The following is a 19,723-nucleotide window of genomic DNA, read 5'->3' on the forward strand; positions in this document are numbered from 1 at the left end:
ATGCACTAAAGGAGTACTTTCAAAAAAAATGCATGTGCACAGGGATTGTCTCTATCTGGTGCCGAATTGTACATTCCAAGTGCTTAGTACAGTGCTCTGCACATAGTAAGCGCTCAATAAATACTATTGAATGAATGAATGCACAATCTTTTGTACGGTTGGTCCTAACTCACTTTGCAAAATCTGGTCTGTTGCCTCCAGTTTATATTCTCTTGGCAAAACCACCATCTACTGCTTATGTTAAGCATCTGATTGTCAGATTTGTGCAAACTGAATATGCATGATGAAGAATTAACCACTTAATGCCTAAAAAGTAAGAAAATGCAAATCTGCCATGGCAGCTTGGAAGAAGGAGATATTATAGGTGCAGCGGTCTCTCCGACAGAGAGAAAATGAGCTTTGTGTTAAAACATGTGAAGCTTTTCAGGAGGGGAAGTCTAATGGATTAACAGAAGGTAAAATATGAATTCAGTTGGAGAGCAGCATGTCCTAGGCAGGCAATTCTCTGCAAATGTGATTAACTGCTCTTTGTTTGCATTTAAAGTGTCGGATGTTGAACATAAAGACAGGCTTTTAAAGAAATGCCTGGGTCATTTGGGGGGGGTGAGGGGGACTGAGTGTATATGTATGTGTTGTGTGTGTGTGTGTAAAAATGTGAGCTTCACATCCTAGCAGGGTAAAACATTGAGAGAAGAAAAGCCCAGGGAGCTTAAAAGGCAAAGAAAATGAAGAAAAGAAACAAAAAGACCTACCTTTATAGGATAATTTCAGTCTTGGCACATTGCTCTTCCCATTTTGACAGTTTGCTCTTGCAGCTAGTAATACTCCCCAGAAAAGATACGCAATCCGGCTAAGACAGCCCATGCTGAAGATACTGTAAGTCCTTTTGCAGCTTCGGTGCTCTTCCTGGAGCGTGCAGCCGGAGAAGTTCAAACGGGCTGGAAACTGGAGGTAACAGGTGATTTAGGTCAGTTTCATTCACAAATGCAGACAATTAAGACCTCATGGCGAGGCTCACATCTCTTCTTCTGGACCAGTCACTGGAGCACAGAAACTTCAAAACCTCCAAAAAAAAATTGAGCCAGGCACTGGATAATGAGGCACAACTGTTGTGGAAAGAGGAAAGGAAAAAAAAATAACAAGGACTGCTGCAATGGTGCTTAAGAAGCAGTTCCTTTTATCTACGCTACCCTGATAGCCGGTGGCAGAAACTAATCCTTCTCCCTCCTTCATTCGGCTCAGTGGAAGCAGAATGAAAGGAAAACAGAGAGGGAGAGAGAGAGCAGAGCTGACTTTTCCCGTACACATGTAGGGAGAGATGACACAGGATCCCACAGACAGGTTTTCCCAACACTCTCTAGACTAGCTGACAATGAGAGAACAGGCGATCTCAACTCACTCCCCTTCCCTGCTGTCACACGACACATGCAAAAAACATCTAGCCGAGCTTAGAGGGGGGAGCAGAAACCACCAGCATGCTTGTGAAAGCCATGGAGCTATAAATTTTCTTCCAAACGCATGGGGCTATTTTATAGCCATTTGGGGGTACAGTTCCGATTTTTAAAATCCAAATTCTGCTACCTACATGAATAAGAGTCCAGGCTTATAGTGTAATCCTCCTGGACTTGTGCACAATAAAAAGAAGGGGGGAAAAAAGTCAGGGTCCTCTCCATCAACGTAACTTTACCTCTGAAGGTTTTAAAGCCTTGTTGGAGAGCATTTACCCCCCCTCCCCCCATTCAGTGAAGAAATTCCTAGTAAAGCCCATTTCGGCAATCAGTTGGAGACAAGTATCGGTCCGCTGGGGATTATAAATTACACCAAGAGATTCTCAAAAGGGTTCTCAGAATGTAAAAATGTCTATAGTTTTCCAGCTTCTGAAACTGTCCAGCTAATATTCTTTTTTTAATTGCAGTGCCACTCATTAATTAAGTCATATTTCTTACATTATCTCAAAGGGCAGAGAAAACTCACAAAGTTCAGAAAATACCCGCTGAGAGTCAAGGACCAATAAAAGAACTCCACAGTGACTGTGTCGTCTTTAGCTGATGAAGGGTAACTACATTTTTTTGGCATGCGTATGCATGCATTTAACAGTCATGTAAACAGAGTCAGTGAGTAGGTATGTTGACTGAGCGGGAAATCATTTCTATTTTATACTTTTTAAAAAAATCCTAAACCAACCCATTGTACAGGTGCTTTGAGGTTGTGAAAAAACAACATAAGGTAATTGTCCCAGATTCCCTTCCCCACTCATCCGCTGATGCCCTCTTGAAATAACCACATGGAAAAGAGGCTTATTTTATTGCTAAATTCAAATGGAAGTTTACATTTGAAAAGGAAAAGGTATTTTCCCCCTTGCCCCACTCTAATTAAAAACTTAAACACTTACCCTGAAAGGGGCTAAGCATTTTGTCATCATTGCTTTCACTGCTTATTATCAGCACAGTGGGAAAAGAAAAAGTTTTTTTTTTCCCTCTCTAAAATGCTCTTCTGCTTCCTGAGCTTAATTCATTAATCCCACCATATTGTATCTGACAGATTCAGCGATTCCATTGATCAGTGGAATTGTTAAGAAAATAAGATCCAAAAATAATGTTGATTTTAGTGATTCCCACACTTGTTAGCCTGAGTACTTTCATGCTCCAGGCAGTGGATTAGAGCTACAAAATGACAAGAGACGCCTGTCTGTTTTCCATGGATTACTTACTACAGACATTCTCTCTGTAGAGGAATTCATGTCACTTTGAGATTATTTAGAGAATTGGTCTAATGAATTATCCTTTTGTATATCACAAACAATTAAGAACAAAAACACAAAAGATTCACCATATTAATGCATCATTTTATACTGGTGTTACAACTCTTCATTTATTCCCAACTAGAGAAAGAGAACATAATTATTTTTTCTCAAAACTTTGAAGTCTAAGTAGTTGAAGAGAACATTCATTTTATTTTGATGTTCTACTTTGAAAATATTTTGATATGTTCCAGAATTAAAAGAAGTTTCTGGAAAAAATTTAGTTTAGAAGGTCAGAGTTGACATCATTTGGGGGAAAGGCATTCAAAGTGAAGTTTGACCACTGAATGTGGATGGAATTATTTCATGTTTTAAAACAAATAATTTAAATTAACATTGATGCCTGGAATTCAGGATAGCCAAACAGTGTTTACTTATATTTAAAGGTTCCTCGGAGTGTATGTTTACAGAAAGATTTGTTCCTATGCTCCACATCTCAAACCAACTTCAGAGTTGTGTTGGACATTTACAAAACGTAGAAAAACGTCATATCATTTTTGTCCATTTTTAAAATAGTTTTGAATGAAATAGTTTCTCAATGAATTCTAAGGGTATAATTTTTAAAGGTTGGTATGTCTGACCTGACTCAAAAGAGAAAGTAGGAGAAAATCTATAAAGAAGGTCTCCTTAGCTTTCAGACCAACTTAAGGGCAAAAAAATGATCCAAAAAATTTGAAAATCCTTCTGGATTCAGAACAGAATTATGGATACTCATGCAAATACAAGTATACCAAGTGTTTTCCAGTTTCATTTTTTCCTAAAATCTACAAAATAAACTCATTTAGCACTAACAACCTATATAATACTAACAATCTATTTACTATCTGTCCCAATATTTCCTTCATCTACTGCACTGCCACCTCTTTGCCTCCATCGTTTTGTTCCCCCTGTGGATAATCTTCTCAAACTTTTCCCCACTGCCCACTTTTCCCCTTAAGCTCTCATTCATAAAGCTACAGAAAAAAACAAAAAACTCAGCAGCGTCATATGGAGCAAATGAACAAAAAGAACTCAGCCATTTTTCTTCAATTGTCATTCTTCTCTTTCCATTTCCCCCTCTCTGTAGAATTTCTTAGCATTGTCACTGAGTTCTCTTTGGTGGGATGATTGCCTATCTAAGCGACAATCCCAGAATACAGATTTTGAGTAATATGTTGTGGATAGTTACGATGGCCTTGTCCTGGAAGCAAATATTGATCCATTTCCTAATTAGAAATGAGATGTGCCCACTCTCCTCAGTGTTACCAGAACTTGGACTCTAGAAATCTCACTGAGAAATTTTTCCATTGCCCATTCAGCTGAAGGAGATAATCAACTATAATTATCTACCATTTATTCTGAATGAGAAACCTGGGGGATGCAAATAGCAGATGGTTTTCCAGTGAAATATTGTTGTGGACAACAAATCAATTATTTCCTTTTGGTTCTTAAGGGTTGAATATGGACTTGCCAAGCAAGCATTTTTTTTTTATCTGCAAAGGTGAGAACGTGGAAGTGATTGTTTCCATTTTGTGTTGATAAAGTCACATTTGTTTAGAGAATAGTTAAGACACTCCTATAGCTTTGGTGGGTAATAAATGAAGAAATCCACAACTTTAATGTTGGTCTAATCTTTGCAAAAAATAAAATGTGTGTGTAAAACATTAAGGCATTACAACAATCCAAATGTTTGCAAAGCATATCCTCTGCAAAAAAATGCTTGAGTTAAGATGTTCCTATTTATGCATGTTTCACCACTTCTCAGTACTTTGCCTTCTCATGTGTATGACACTAGCTATACAAATAGGTTTGTTCTAGGCCTGTAATTCAAAATGAGTTGGTCAACCTATTTTTCCAAGAAACAAAATGATGAAGGAAACCAACATTAAAAACAAATAAAAAAATAGTCTTCCCAAGGTACGTTTTAGTTGAGTCATATCCAAAATGTACACAGTCTCTATGCAACATCTGCTATTATCATTGCTATTTCTTGTTATTTTTTCCTTGAATAAATGTTTCATTAGTATATGAAAAATGAATTACATCAACAGTACTGCAACAAATGTCTCTGTCAAATATTTGCCCCAGTTTTGACTTCTTATGCTGGAAAGATTTTTTTTTAATGAGTCTTTCTGAAACAGGGAATTTGAAACATTATTTTATTTTTCAAGGAGGTGTGGGAGCAAAATTTCTTTAGTAGATCAAAAGAGCATGTTAAATGGAAAAGCTAAATAGTTGGAAATCATTATTTCTGACCAAAAAATGATAGCTACATAAGAATTACTGAGATATTCACTAGAAGCTGGGGGTAGCAGGTAAGCTGCAATAGTTCAAAAACTGAGTGGGACTATTTTATAATTTGACCCCTATGAGTGCTTTTAGTGCCAGCAATATGTGACAGCATGTATGCTAGGAGGAGGAACGGGGGAGATACAAAGGGAATTCAGTCTCCAAGGAAGCATTAACTCTCTCTGATGAATAGAGATTTCAGTAAAACATCCATGTCCTTCCTCAGGATTGAATTTGTAACAGTTTGAGAAAGGCTGTTATGCTATTTTCCTGTGTTCTCTTGTGACATCATTGTTCCTGCTACTTAAAGGTAAACAGGCGCCCCGAAGAAAGAAAGGCTCATTCTCTTCTCATTGAAGAGGAGTGAGAAATGTTTAACTCAATGCAAAGTTAAACTAGAACTGGCCAATTAGTCACAAATCCTTGGCTGTAGATATTTAAAGATGGGTTAAACAAATAGATGTTTTTGCCCAGAGAACTGCTGAAAGTTCAAATGCTCTTGATGCTTTCTTTCCCTTGAGCATTTTAAAAAAAGTTTGTTTGCAGGAAATATATGTACACTTTAGTACATTGTGATTATAGAAGAGAGAGAGACAGAAAATGGGAAAGAGGAAACAAGACAGTATGAGTGGTTGGCTTCCAAATTGCACTGGCAAAAATCCAGCTATAGAAAAAGAAATTATCTTCTGCCACAGTCCGTCTCTTGTCTATCAGCCTCTTAATTCCATCACGTTCCTCAACATTTCAAAATCTTTTGCAGATGGAGCTTCCCCCCTTTTTTTTTCCTATTTAGAGTCCTTGTCATCTTTCTGTTACTTCAGGGTAATGTCTGCAAAATCAGTCAAGTCTTCCTGAAAGTTGATATTTTATTTAGTTGTTTAAAAAGAGAAAACACTCAAAATACCTGTTTCTTTTATATGTTTATCTCTACCTCCACCAAAATGGAAAGGAAACTTGTTCAAAAGAGACAAAAATCGCATTGTTTACACTGATCAGTACAGACAGGGCAGTGAGGAGGAAAAGATGAGGCATCCATTGAATACAAATGAAGAGAGCAGGTTGGTTGGAGAGTGTTTTAAGTTATGAAGCCATTAGCCCTTTACATGAGGCAGAGGCACACCATCCACCTTTCCCTTTCAGTAAATAAATAAATAGGATAATGAAGGAAGTGTGGTGAAAAACCCTTGGTGACTCCTACAGGATTGCGTTACCTCAGAAGAGGAATAGTCGATGTGTAGAGGACCCCTTTGTTTCTTTCTGAAAGGAATTTTTCACCTCAGATGTAAGTTTACCACAATCTCAATATTCTTCTGGGCAGTCCCTTTCAACTGCTTTTAAAAAGCTTGCAACTACTTGCATTACACTGCTAACGATAGGGAACAGAGTGCTGAAGCCTAGAATTAAAGCTCCTTAAAAGGGTTTATTATGATGGCAAAACCAACTGTTTAGCAAACTACTGTGTCTTAAAGGCCTAGATTCTGTCTTTCACAAAGATTATTTTCTCTAGATAAATTGGGAAAGCTTGAGAAGAAAGACTTCAAACAAAAGTACATCCCTTTTTCTCCCCGCAATAAGATCTAAATGTTACCGGATCTGGCAAGTTGTGTAATTTCCTTCTTTTGGGTAGGGGAAGAGGAGTATGACGGGTTTAAGAGGGGAACTGTGAAAGTGATGTACATCGGGTTGCATTTCCCAGGATCAGTTCAAGAACTAACTGTCATATAATGGAAAGCTTTGAAAAATGACCTATTTAGGAACAATTTCATTTCTGTATTAGAAATGACTTTTTTTGGACATATAATAAGAATGAGGTATAGCTCGCATTTTGTTTCCTGCATGTTACTTAAAATTCTTATTCTTTAAAAGGGGTCTTCTTCCCCATTTGTTCCACCCTCCTTTGTGATCCCAAGCATGGAGGACTCATTTTTCATCTCTGACCCTTCTAGAATTGCAGATCCAATTCTAAAATTGGTTTGTTTGGTGAGCTTGGACAAGTCATTTCTTGCCATTAATAAAGTAACACCAGCAGTCTCTTGCTCATTTTTAATACAAAGGTATAGGGTTTGGGGTATTGTAAACTAATCTGAGCCAAAAAAGATATGTTCTAACTATTCTTAATAATTCTCTTCATGAATTACAATAATGATGTACCCTGCAACCAGTTATACTTACACAAAGACAACTATATTATATAAAGCCCTATCAATGTACCGTCATTGTTTTTACAAATAAAACACGCATTAGCTTGATTTTTTTATCTAAGCATTTGGATTGTGAAAAATAGCCTCCTGAGTTTATAATTTTGTGGATATCTACCCTGTACAGTCCATTTGACTATTTGTACAAAATCATATCTTTTGATAGTCTTTTTCCTCTTTTTTCAAGTGAGTCAAGTAGTTGCTATAGAATTAATAATGCAGGACATTCTGTTTATTCTAATTGTCTGAAGGTGAATGAGGGATTATAATAATAATAAAAATGGTATCTGTTAAGCGCTTACTATGTGCCCAGCACTATACTAAGCACTGGGGTGGATACTAAGCAAATCAGGTTGAACACAGTCCCTGTCTCGCATGGAGTTCACAGTCTCAATCCCCATTTGACAGATGAGGTAACTGAGATACAGAGAAGTGAAGAGACTTGCACAAGGTCACACAGCAGACATGTGGTGGGGTCAGGCTTGAAACCCATGACCTTCTGACTCCAAGCCCATGCTCTATCCACTATGCCATGCTGCTTCTCTAATAAGAGATATAATAAGTATAGAAATTAGAAATAAAAAGAAATACATCAAAGAAAAATAAATTATGAATTTGATTATACATTTCACCAAGGGTACAACCACTTTTTCAGGAGTTCACTTCCATATGTTTCCATGGCATGAAGAGTCTAATCCAGTAAGCTGGTTGGTGATTCTCTCTAGCCCAATCACATGTGTGATTAAAAAAAAGTATAAAGGGAAACAAAGGGGAATTGGCACCAGGCACTGCTACTGGTTAAGAATGGACTATGGACCCAGAAATTGCCACAGGACACATACGGGTCTTTACATCTACTTAGAAGCCCACAAGATGTAACCCCATGAGGAAAGGCAACTTCAGATAGGGAGAACAATGGTAAATGCTCAAGATGAAAATTCATTAAGACTGCCTTTTCTATGATTCTATTGTGCATATACCTTTCTGTCCCCATCCCACCCAACCTGACCCATATTCATCTCATCCACTGTCTCTCTTTAGTCTCCTTTTGCATCAGACTTTATTATTTAGGCTCTCCACTGCTCTCCAACTTCTTTACTCCTTTCATTTTCTCATATATTTCCCACACTTCCATTATTTTCTGATTATTTCAAGGTTTGTTCAGAAACTTTCTGGAAAGTTTAATTTGCACAGCAAATGAGGACACTACAACTATGCATGAAGGTCCACAAATAGTTGGACCAGAGTTAGAACAATTTCTAGTAGAGTTGAAATATCATGTTGAATTATCCTAAATCCAACAGCAGTCAATAAGAATAGTTTGGGGAAAACATTTTTTGCATATCTTATTCATCCATTTGAATCCAATTGAAATGAAAAATAACCAAAGTCAATTTTTGAAGGCTATTTAGGTTCATTTCAAATCCAGCCAAATTAAGTATACTGTATTGGCCACAAAGCTCGAGACTTCTGAGAAAGAAGAAAAACTTTATCCGTGTATCCACAGTGCATCAAAAGTAATATTTTTGCATTTTCCCAATATTCCATCATGCATAGGTTTCACTCCTGCCCTTAAAATTGACAAAGACACATATGACACTATCTTTGGAGTTGGTATTTATTAAGTCCTTAATAGTCAGTCAATAGTATTTACTGAGCACTTACTGTGTGCAGAGCACTGTACTAAGTTCTTGGGAGAGTACAATATAACAACATTCCAATACACGTAAAGTACAGTGCCAAGTCTTGAGAAATCAATATAGCAACTCTGCTGAATGACTTTTTACCAAAAAAAGACACCAGAATTGTCTGGAGGTTCATTCATTCATTTCATTCAATAGTATTTATTGAGAGCTTACTATGTGCAGAGCACTATACTAAGCACCTGGAATGTACAATTCGGCAACTGATAGAGACAATCCCTGCCCAATGACGGGCTCACAGTCAGGCTGTTGTCAACTTCCCTTCTGGTTCCAGTTTGGTGGCTACCCTGTCTTAAATTCCTGTTTGTTCAGGTACTTCAGCAGAGAATTGGCAACTGGAGGAAACAAGAATTTAGAAAGAGAGAATGCATTTAGCATCCATCAGGCTACTCTCTTCTTCTCTATGGTGAGAAATGTCTTTACACTTCTAGACTGTAAGCTTCTCGTGGACAGGGAATGTGTCTATTGTATTGCATTCTCCCAAGTACTTAGTATAGTAAGTGCTTAAAAAATACAACTGAATGACCAATCTTCACCAGTTCCTCTGCCCTGGATTGCCAATTCCCACAAGTTACTGAGCAGGGGTGGCAGCTGGTAACAGAGAAGACTTGGAAGTTCTTAACCTGGCCAGTGATTGAATAAAATGGCTCATGAAATTATTTGAAATTTTGCTTCCAAGGATAAGTGTACAGTTCTCTTTCAAAGTGCTACTGGCCATACCATGAGAAGCAGTGTGTCTTAGCGGAAAGATTATGGGCCTGGGAGTCAGAGGACCTGGGTTCTAATCCCAGCTCCATCACTCTTCTGCTTTGTGATCTAGGGCAAGCCATTTAATTTATTTGTGGCTCAGTTTCCTCACCTATATAATGGGGGTTCAATACTTGTCCTCCCTCCAACTTAGATTGTAAGCCCTTTGTAGAACTTATCTATACTGTCCCCACCCCAGGGTTTTGTACAGTGCCTGGCACAAAGTAAGTGCTTAACAAGTACATTTAAAAAAAGCAGGTTGCTGGATGAGAGAATCATATAAGAGTCAAAGGATTTGAAAATCAGACTTATCACCCTCTGCCTACCCTGGCATTAGTATCCTCTCTTGTAGCCAGGCCTGTGTCTTCCATGCAGATTAGAGTGACTACTTTGTTGTTCGCAGACACCGTACCCATGTGACGCTTGCCCCATCCCAACCCCATAGCGCCTATTTTCATATCCCTTCTACTTAGTTTGGTCTAGTGGATAGAGCACAGACCTCAGAATCAGAGGATGTCGCTTCTAATTTGCTTATCAGCTGTTTGACCTTGGGTAAATCACTTCACTACTCTGAGCTTCCATTCTCTTACCTGCAAAATGGCGATTCAATTCCTGTTTTCCCTCTTACTTGGACTGTAAGCCCCATGTGGAACCTTAATATCTTGCTTAATACAGTGCTTCTTATACACATAAGGCTCACCAAATATCATAATTATCTTTATTATTATTATTACTCTGCCCTTTCCCCTAAGCATAATTTACCTTAATATATGGCCCCTCCATCAACATGTGATTTCCTTGTAAGCAAAGATCATGATCAAAGCAAATGAGGACACTACTATACTTTACTATACTCTCCCAAGTACTTGCTACAGTGCTCGGCAAATGGTAAGCACTCAATAAATACCATTGCTTGATTAATCACTAGTATATATTGACTGCTTATGTAGTGCAGATCACTGTACTAAGTATTTGGAAGGGTACATAGAGTTAGACATGAATCCTCCCCTCAAGGAACTTGGAATCTAGCAGGATGTCACATGCATTATGCCATGCCCACATGATGAAATTGCATCATATTTTGTTGGTCTCTCCAGGCCATTAGAACCTGGAATATTTTACCAGAGTGAGTCCTGATCCCCCTAACTTGGTCCAAACATTTTTTTTTTCCCATCTCAGGACCCTCTGAACATAGGTGTCACTTCCAAATATCAGAATGAGCAGCAGGAGCTGGGGTGGAGTGACACATACTGTAAAAACACCAGGCATAACAGCACCTGATACTCTCTGTGTACTGGACTGTCAGGTGGAAAATGGGATGAATGACCACCTTAATTCAGAGGAACAAGAACCATTCTCTTCTCCCTAGATACCCTCCTTAATGGGCAATCAAGATAAGATCATGCACGCCTGCGCCTCTCTATGTTTGGAAGGAAAGAGGGACTGAGTCTGAGCTAAACAAATGACTTAACCAAACCCAAATTGTGGATTTTTTAGAGGTGAGTCTTTGTCTTTCTGGAAATCTATGCAGCATGAAACTCAGTCTACTTAATTGACCTAGGTGGTTTTAGTGGTCCTGAAGAGGGAAGTCCATCGTTACTGGTTTGACCAAGGGCTATTTTGAAAAGGTATTTTTGTGTTTAAATATCAAGTAAAGGAATTTTAAGTATGTGACTGGCGGGTGCAGATATGGCAGCTTCATCAGAAATATTATTCAGAATATTGTGGAATGAGGGCAGGAGAATGGAGAATAAAAGATGTTTGGGAAAGAGACCAGAATGAGTTTTCCTTCCCTAAATAACTTTCCATGGCAGGCAGCTGCAAATCTAAGGAGAGTGGCATTTCACCACTAAGCAAGTTCATGGTGACTCACCCAGCCAGATGTGGCTCTGAGCTTCTTCACCTTTCACAACTTCCCGGGTGTGGAGAGAGTCGATCTTTTCTGAATGAATAGAACCCTCCTTTTTTTTTGTATTTATTTAGGGCTGCATTGCCAACTCTAAATACAGAACAACAGTGGGTTTCAATATCCCGACTTCCAGGCTTCATGGGTTAGTGAGTATTTATGTTACTGAGCAAATTATTTTCCCAGGGAAGTGTCAAGCTTAGCTCTAACAGACCTAGAAGCATAGGTCAGCAGGTGTAACACCTGTACAATTATTAGGGGAATAGTTCCTGCTACCATTTATATTTTCAGGCCTTCGCCTCTCACTAGTCAGTAACTATAGCATTCCTATTGCACAACAAGCTTTGTTTCATGCTGTTTCCTGAGCACTAGGGAATCCTGATTGGCTGGTAAAGAAGTTAATTTTCCTCCTGGTGGAAGGTTTTACTATAATAGTTTCACCAGAAACATTTGCCTTTTGCATTATCATAATCGTTAATATGACTGCCAGCAATGATATAACAAAAAAAAAATACGATTTTCCAAACTTCCCTGTGGTCATCTTTCAAATATTCTCCTTCAGACCCACATGCTCAAAATAGCATATGTTCTTTTCCTATAAGATATACTCCTGATGGTATGCATTAGTTTATGAAATTTGCTCATTTTCAAAACATTTTTCTCATGTTGAACATTGCATGATGATTATCTACTGTAGTATCATATTGCGGACTGATTATAAAAATACCATTACTGCAGTAAGGCTAGAGATTTGATTTTTGCCTTCTATAAAATGCTCTACCATGGCAAACCATTGTCAATTCATTAGCTACAAATTATGGTATATGTGAAATAAATTCCTAAAGATCAGGTCCTCATAGATTTAGTAGTATCTTCTGGTCAGGGTTTTCAAAACCTGTCTCCAGTTCTGATCTGAGTATTTACTTCCAGACAATGTTTCCACCGTTCCCATTCTGTAGTATTTATGGGAAAATCTCCCAGTGGAAGTTCAACCAAAGGAACACCTAAACCTCCTATTTTTCACTTTAAAGTCCAGTTATCAGAAAGTAGATGGGTCAAACCTGTCCCTCATTATTTTAAAGAAATAAAGTTTTGGCTCTGAAAAACATCAGCTTCAGTCTGGTTAAGATTGGCATGCTTAGATGAAAATAAAGATCCTTCTCCTGAAATAAGGAAGATTAAGTTACATTTAACAAGATGCAGGGGTATAGCACTTCAGCAACATAACGGTGGCTGAGTGACCTGCCAGTATGGCCGGTATAACAACTGTTTTTCTCCTAAACTATTTTCAGGAGTATTTTCATTAAAAATAACATGATTGACTGCATGCTTTTTTCACAGTAGAGATTTGCCTCCATGTTTATATCAAAGCAATGAAGTTATATTTTCAAAACATTAGAAGTGACTCTGTAATTGCTGCATTTAAAGGAAAAATCAAATAAACCATTTGCTCTGGTGTCATTTTCAAGTCTTGGGGTATTAGAGAAACAAGAGAGACAATTTTTTCATTTACTCTGATGGTTTCTTAGTTTGTTTTGCTTTTTATGTTCAGTGGTCTGATTAAATGACTTAGGGTGCTTACAAATCTTGCCTTTCTCTAATCAGTAACATCTCTCTATCCACTATCTGTAAGCATAAAAGCCAGTACATAATAAAGATCAGTGAAGAATATTTGTCCACTTTTGACTCACTCCCTGATTATGTGGCATTTCTTGTTCCTGGTAAATAAACCCACTTTAAGTAGACTTTGGCAAGTAGCATTTCTAAAAGGGACACTATAATTGAGAAGGGAAGAAGAAACAATATCCAGGGACGGGGAACGTTAAAAAGAAGGTGGAACCGTGAAAATGGGTTTCTTTTCCTCTTCCTTTTCTCAGCTTGGCTTTGGGAGACCAGATTTGGGGAAGAAGAAATGGAAACAATAGCAGGAGTTGGCTTCCAAAAGCAGGTAAGAAAAAGTTTACAAGTATATATTGAAGATGTCTAGGTAAAGAAAAATTTCTACAGTAGCATAAAAGACCAATACCCCTTCTAGAAAGGTCAGTGGAAGCATATTAGACCCAGCTGGGCTGAAACACATTTTATGTCCTGACTTTTAAAGAGAGGGAAGCTGTTGAGAAGTGAGGAAAAGGGATATTTTTGGAGTTGCAGAAGTGAAAACATCCAATAAATGTTCTAGTAATAACAATAATAATACCAATAGTGTGGTATTTGTTAAGCGCTTACCATGTGCCAGGCACTTGAGAAAGTGCTGGGGTGGATACAAGCAGATCTGGTTGGATGTGGTCCCTGTCCCATGTGGGGCTCACAGTCTCAGTCCTCCTTTTACAGATGAGGTAACTGAGGCATAGAGAAGTGAAGTCGCTTGCCCAAGGTCACACTGCATACAAGTGGTGGAGGCAGGATTAGAACCCAGGTCCTTCTGCCTCTCAGGCCCATGCTCTATCCATTATACCATACTGCTTCTAGGATAGATTGATAATGTAAAGGTCTTCATCTCTGTTATTTTTAGAGAATCTAGCTTCTGGTTTCCCACTGTCACTACAGGTCCATACCTAAAGATTTAAAACATTTTTGATAATTCATTTATCATCCAAATAGTATATTTTTCATGAGCAAAGGAGATCAGCATATGTGGAGTTGTTGTAATGAGGTTTTATAAGCTCGTTGTGGTCAGGGAACATGTCTACTAACTCTCTTGACTTGTACTCTCCCAAGCGCTTAGAACAGTGCTCTGCACACGGTAAGCACTTAATAAATACTATTGATCGATTTGACATAATCCCATTTTGCTAGCTTTAGATTTCATATACACACTAATTTCAGAATAAGCTATATTAATGATTACCCCAATGTTATCACCTGACACATTTGGTGTGATTTAGAAAAAAGGATTTAGAAAAAAACTCCCTAGTATAGTCCAATAATTCAGGATGCCAACTTGGGTTTCAGTGGATATGTGTTATGGTAATTCTAACTCTGGAAACATCCTCACAGGACAACTTGTCATGCAGTAGTTCTGTTCTCAAGCCACAGAGTTTGGGATCTATATCCTCTATATTAAAAAAACTTAAAGACTTTCTTCCACACATAAATGCAAATCAAATTTAGGTGATCTGCAGAGACAGCAGGCGAAAATATACTGCACAGTGGCTTTAACAATTTTCTCCCTTACCACCCTTGGTGAACCATGAGCCTGAAAAATAATGATGTCAAGTATGTCATTCTCTATAACCATATGTGTATTATAGAAGGTATTGTGTGTAAGCCAATGCGTAAGACAACCCCACTAGATATACATATTAGCCAAATAGTAGATGTCATTTTAAAATGTACTTTTAAATACAGGCCCCTTAGTAGGAGTTTACCTATATTCGTGTTGGCAAGCATATGATGGAAGAAGTCTGCACAGTGGTAAATACATCTTGAACTCTCTAATAAAAGATGAATAACTTTAAGATAAGTTAAATAGTGTTATCTTATGCCCTAGTAGAATTGCTGGCTTGGATCCACTTTCTATTCCATGTTTTATTCAAATAATACAGATTTCACCAGTGTTGGAAAGAAGAATATGATCAGAAAGCCTGTTTGTAGAGACCATGCAGGGGTTCTCAGACCACCACACTGAAATGGGTTAGATACAAAGCACAACAATAGCACCTGACCCTCATTACAGGATGAGAAATGGGTATATGTTAGATCACTGTACGATACTCAAAGGATGTCTGCAAAATTGAATAGGCTATTGAAATTCTGATTATGGATTAATGGCCCAGCTACACCTTAGCACTGATCAAAAATAAAAATGATCCGAAGCCAAGGTATTTTGTTTATTAAGTGGTGATGCTGTCATTTTTTTTTCTTTATGCTTCTATTATGTTTGCTCTCTACTTTTTTGTACCAGAGGGATACAGTGTCAGTTTTCGGGGTAGACTTTATTACATGATGTTGCGAGAAATCCACATTGAGATTCCTGCGTATAGAAGAAGATTCAACCACAGTAGTTTAACTGCTTTGTGGCTCTGAAGTTCCAGAAAAAGTCAACAAGATGAACTGTCCAGACAAGCACAAATGAGTTTCCCAAAATCTAGGTTGGTTTTAAACTTGTGCTCTAGAATCTTATGTCTTTCAGCCTTGTTAAAATTTGGGGTGAATTTAGAGTAAAACTTTTTAAAAATCATATAATTGATTTAACTCAGTAAGCCAGGAAGCTATTTATTTTTATTCATTCATTCATTCATTTACTTATTACATTTATCAGAAAAGACCTTCAGCTCTATCTTCTGGTCCTGTCTCTACTTGACTCCCTTAACTGCTCTGAAGCAAATCTCTCTTATATACTATTTATTTGGCACATGTTCAAGCCCAAGAGGGCTTGTGTTTTCATAGAACTCTGAGTTTTATAGAACTTGAGTTTCTTGCAAGTTTCTGTATTTACTACAACTTGGATATTCAGCAAGGTGCATTTAAATCTGGACTAGCTTTCCCTATTTTCTCCTTGTGTTAAAATATACATACAATACAGCATGCATTTATGACTGAATATGCAATAGTTAACAGTGAGGGATAGATGTAAATGACCAACACAGTGAAAAATAATTATCAAATGACTAGATGAAACAATTGGATCAAATATGTCTGATCATTATGTGAGAAAGACAAAGTGAACTAGGGGAAAGATTATGTGACTGAGAATCAGAAGACCCATGTTTTAGTATGCTCTGCCGTTGCCTGCTGTGTGACCTCTCTGTACCTCTGTAAAATCCTCCTCTCCCTATCTCTTAGACTGTGAGCACTGTTTCAGGCAAAGACTGCCCTGATCTGATTATCCTGAGTGCTTTGCAGAATGCTTGGACTATAGCAAGGAGTTTATAAATATCATAATTATTACTTGGAAACAGCTGTGAATGTCACTTTATTCCCAAAGACCAAAATCTGCCAACCCTGGTTGAAGCACTACTCAAGGCTTCATGGCTGTAACTCTGGCCATTTTCACCCGGTTTATCGTTCAATTTGTATCACGCTAAATAAATTTTGTGGGACTATCAATAAGGATGAGGAAGGGTTTTATTTGACCTTCCTTACCCGGCTCCAGGTTTGTCCAAGAAATTAAAATGGATGTTACATAGAGACTGAGGTTTAAATTGCATCCACTAGAATTGATCAGGAGATGAAGTCAGTCAGTTGTATATACTGAGGGCTTACCGTGTACATAGTACCAAACTCCACTCCTTGTATATGGGTCACTTAGATCCTCAGACTTTAATACTTTTGCATGGGAAAAGGATAGAATCAGAAATCCCTAAAATAATTATTTTTGTCCCTGGCCTACTTTATCAACCAGTGCTGATTAAGCAAACCAATCAATCAATGGTATTTATTGAGTGCTTACTTTGTGATGAACACTGTACTAAGCACTAGCTTACATACTAGAGAATGAAAGAGAAAGATAAAAAGAAAAAAAAACAAGATCTCACCACATATTCTTAATTCAGATTGAGAATAAAGCAGAGTCAGAGGGAATAAAGTAAACAAGAAGACAGAGAGAACACTTCGGGGACTGGGCAATCCTTTTCAAGGATTTCGCTCTGCCCTTGATATGAGTCTAGCTACCACCTCTGGCAGGGCAGTGAAGACAAATTCCTTCCAAAAAGTTCCAAAGACTGCTGGGAAAAATAGCCTATTAAGCCCTTGTGTTTCCTGGGACATGTTACTTTCTCCTTTCCTGCCCTGAAATTCCCTAGCCAGCTTTCAACCAGACTTTTGATAGAAGATGATGAAATCACAGAGCTATTGCCTAAAGTCTGAGTGGGACAGCTATCTAACAGTTTCTTTTGACTGTCCAGGTGAATTTTCTTCAAGTGTAAACCTGACTTTGGGTGAGGGATTGAGGGATACTGTCCCACAAGAAGGACATGTTTTTCCTTTAGTTATTCAATTTCAAAATTCAATCAATGGCATATATACAATGCTTATTCTGTGCAGAGCACTATACTAAGCCCTTGGTAGAGTACAACAGAACTAGTAGACATGATCAGTTTCCCTAAAGAAGATAACAAACTAACATAGGATTTTACAATATAGCATCTCCTTGACTTTGGTTCTATCGAATCTATTTCCCTTTTCTCCTAAGTCATTATTATTTCTGTTGCTTTTAATCATGGGAGTTCCCCCAAAAAGTGAATGCATTTTTTATGCCCTTATTTTGTCATCACTATCAAAATAGTACCTGCATTTTGACTTTGAAAGTTTAAATGGAAAAGCTAAAAGCTAATAAATGCACCATTTACAGACATTTACAGACAAATAAAATACAAAATCCAAAGAGGTATGAAATGACAGTCTGGTCTTCATCAGCAATACAGATTTGGAGTTTGCTGTTGAACAGTAAAGAAATCAGGGTGGGTACTGTGGCTTTCAATCTGAGTTCCGATTCAGTTCATCCTGCAGTGCACCCTGTCACACAGGTCAGTTGAATCCAAATGTTTGGACCCAAGTACAAAGATTGTTTTTTCCGAGAATAAACATATGTTTCAAAACATTAGGGTTTCAATCCTTTGGAGCAAAAAGCAATCAGAGGCATTCCAAATCAATAGCAGACACCATGTTTTTGAACCCACAAATGCAGGAAGGATCCCTTGTTTTGGAAAATGAATACAATCTTTCCAAATGTTTGCCCAACAGATTTTTTTATCAGGATAAAAGAGAAGCAATGTGGCCTAGTGGAAAGAGTACAGAACCAGGAGTCAGGATATCTGGGTTCTAATCCTGGCTCTGCTGCTTGCCCGCTCTATGATTCTGGCTCTTCTGTATCTCAGTTTCCTCAACTGGAAAATGGTGATTAAATGCCTGTCCTCCCTTCCCCTTAGACTATGATTCCTATGTGTGACAAGCATTGGGTCGAATCTGATTATCCTCCATTTACCCCTGCCCTTAGCATAGTGCTTGATATATAATAGGTACTTCATATCTGAAAGATCACCACTCTCACCATCTTCAAAGCCTTATTAAAATCAAAGCTCCTCCAAGAGACTTTTCCTGACTAAACCCTCATTTCCCCTAGTCCCTCTCCCTTCTGTATCACCCTTGCACATGGATTTGTACCCGTTATTCACCCCACACTCAGCCCCTCAGCACTTTTGTACATATCTGTAATTTATTTTTAAACATCTGTCTCCCCACCTATACTATGAGCTCCTTGTGGGCAGGCAATATGTCTACCTACTCTGATATATAGTACTCTCCCAAGCACTTAGTGCAGTATTCTACACACAATAAGAGTCAGTAAAGATCATTGATTGACTGACAACAGATGCCACAATTCTCATTATTATCTCACTTCTTTTCCTACACATATACTTGCTATTCTGAATGTTCTCAGTCCTTCTCCAACCCCTCATAATCCGGGACTACATTTTGCTGTCCTGTGATTCTTCCGGCCCCACAGAAAACTTGGGGAAGAACTTCGTTCCTTTTTGTCTGTGAAAGCTGATGTGAATGAGGTCACTGGTTTCAAATTTCGCTCAGCCACGACTGCATTATTTCTGGTTAGATGTTCAACTGCACTGCTCAAAAGGTCAGGGCTGACACTGGTGAGAAATGCAATTGCACCAAGGGACTACTGATACTTTTCATTGAATCAGTCCAAGCTGTAAAGTCAGAATTCTGTAACATACAGATATGCTGGTTGCCAGGCCCCAGGTTCTACTGAGTTGGGGCAGGAGGACAGATAGGAGGTAGGGGTAGGGAAGGAGAGGACCAAAAGGGATGTGGGGAAGAATGAAAAAAAAGTGTACAAGGTCAATTTTAATTTATTTTTCTTAGATAGTGCTGTTACGGAATGTAAAATATGAGCTAGAAATAATGATACTTCGCATATATCAAAATGAAATTTACTTCAATCCCTATATCTGGCTTTAATTCCATTTCCTGAATTAAAAAACATAGAAAATTCACAATCAGGGCTATCCTTAGGGAGACAGCTGTGGGTCTGCCATTTAATTGATTCTCTTTCCCAATAACTTAGGTATTTTATCAGGTATTTTTTGTTGTCATATTTCACTCTGAAAGCAGTAATGACAGTTTGCAGAAAATTTCTGAA

At 38.0% G+C, this 19,723-nt stretch overlaps 1 protein-coding gene across 2 annotated transcripts in view; it reads right to left on the minus strand.

Annotated features, from left to right (window-relative positions):
• Positions 1 to 19,723, minus strand: part of SEMA3A (semaphorin 3A) — a 266,016-nt gene that overhangs the window by 194,801 nt on the left and 51,492 nt on the right. Inside the window, exon 2 of one of the 2 annotated variants that reach the window (XM_039913932.1) lies at positions 753 to 945. In XM_039913932.1, coding sequence (XP_039769866.1) covers positions 753 to 864 — 112 coding nt within the window. In that variant the 5' untranslated portion in view covers positions 865 to 945. Of the gene's footprint in view, positions 1 to 752; positions 1,311 to 19,723 lie in introns of those variants that run through there. The other variant, XM_029077340.2, reaches the window with a different exon arrangement.

The sequence above is a fragment of the Ornithorhynchus anatinus genome, chromosome 13 (genome assembly GCF_004115215.2).
Source record: "Ornithorhynchus anatinus isolate Pmale09 chromosome 13, mOrnAna1.pri.v4, whole genome shotgun sequence".
Classification (NCBI taxonomy): domain Eukaryota; kingdom Metazoa; phylum Chordata; class Mammalia; order Monotremata; family Ornithorhynchidae; genus Ornithorhynchus; species Ornithorhynchus anatinus.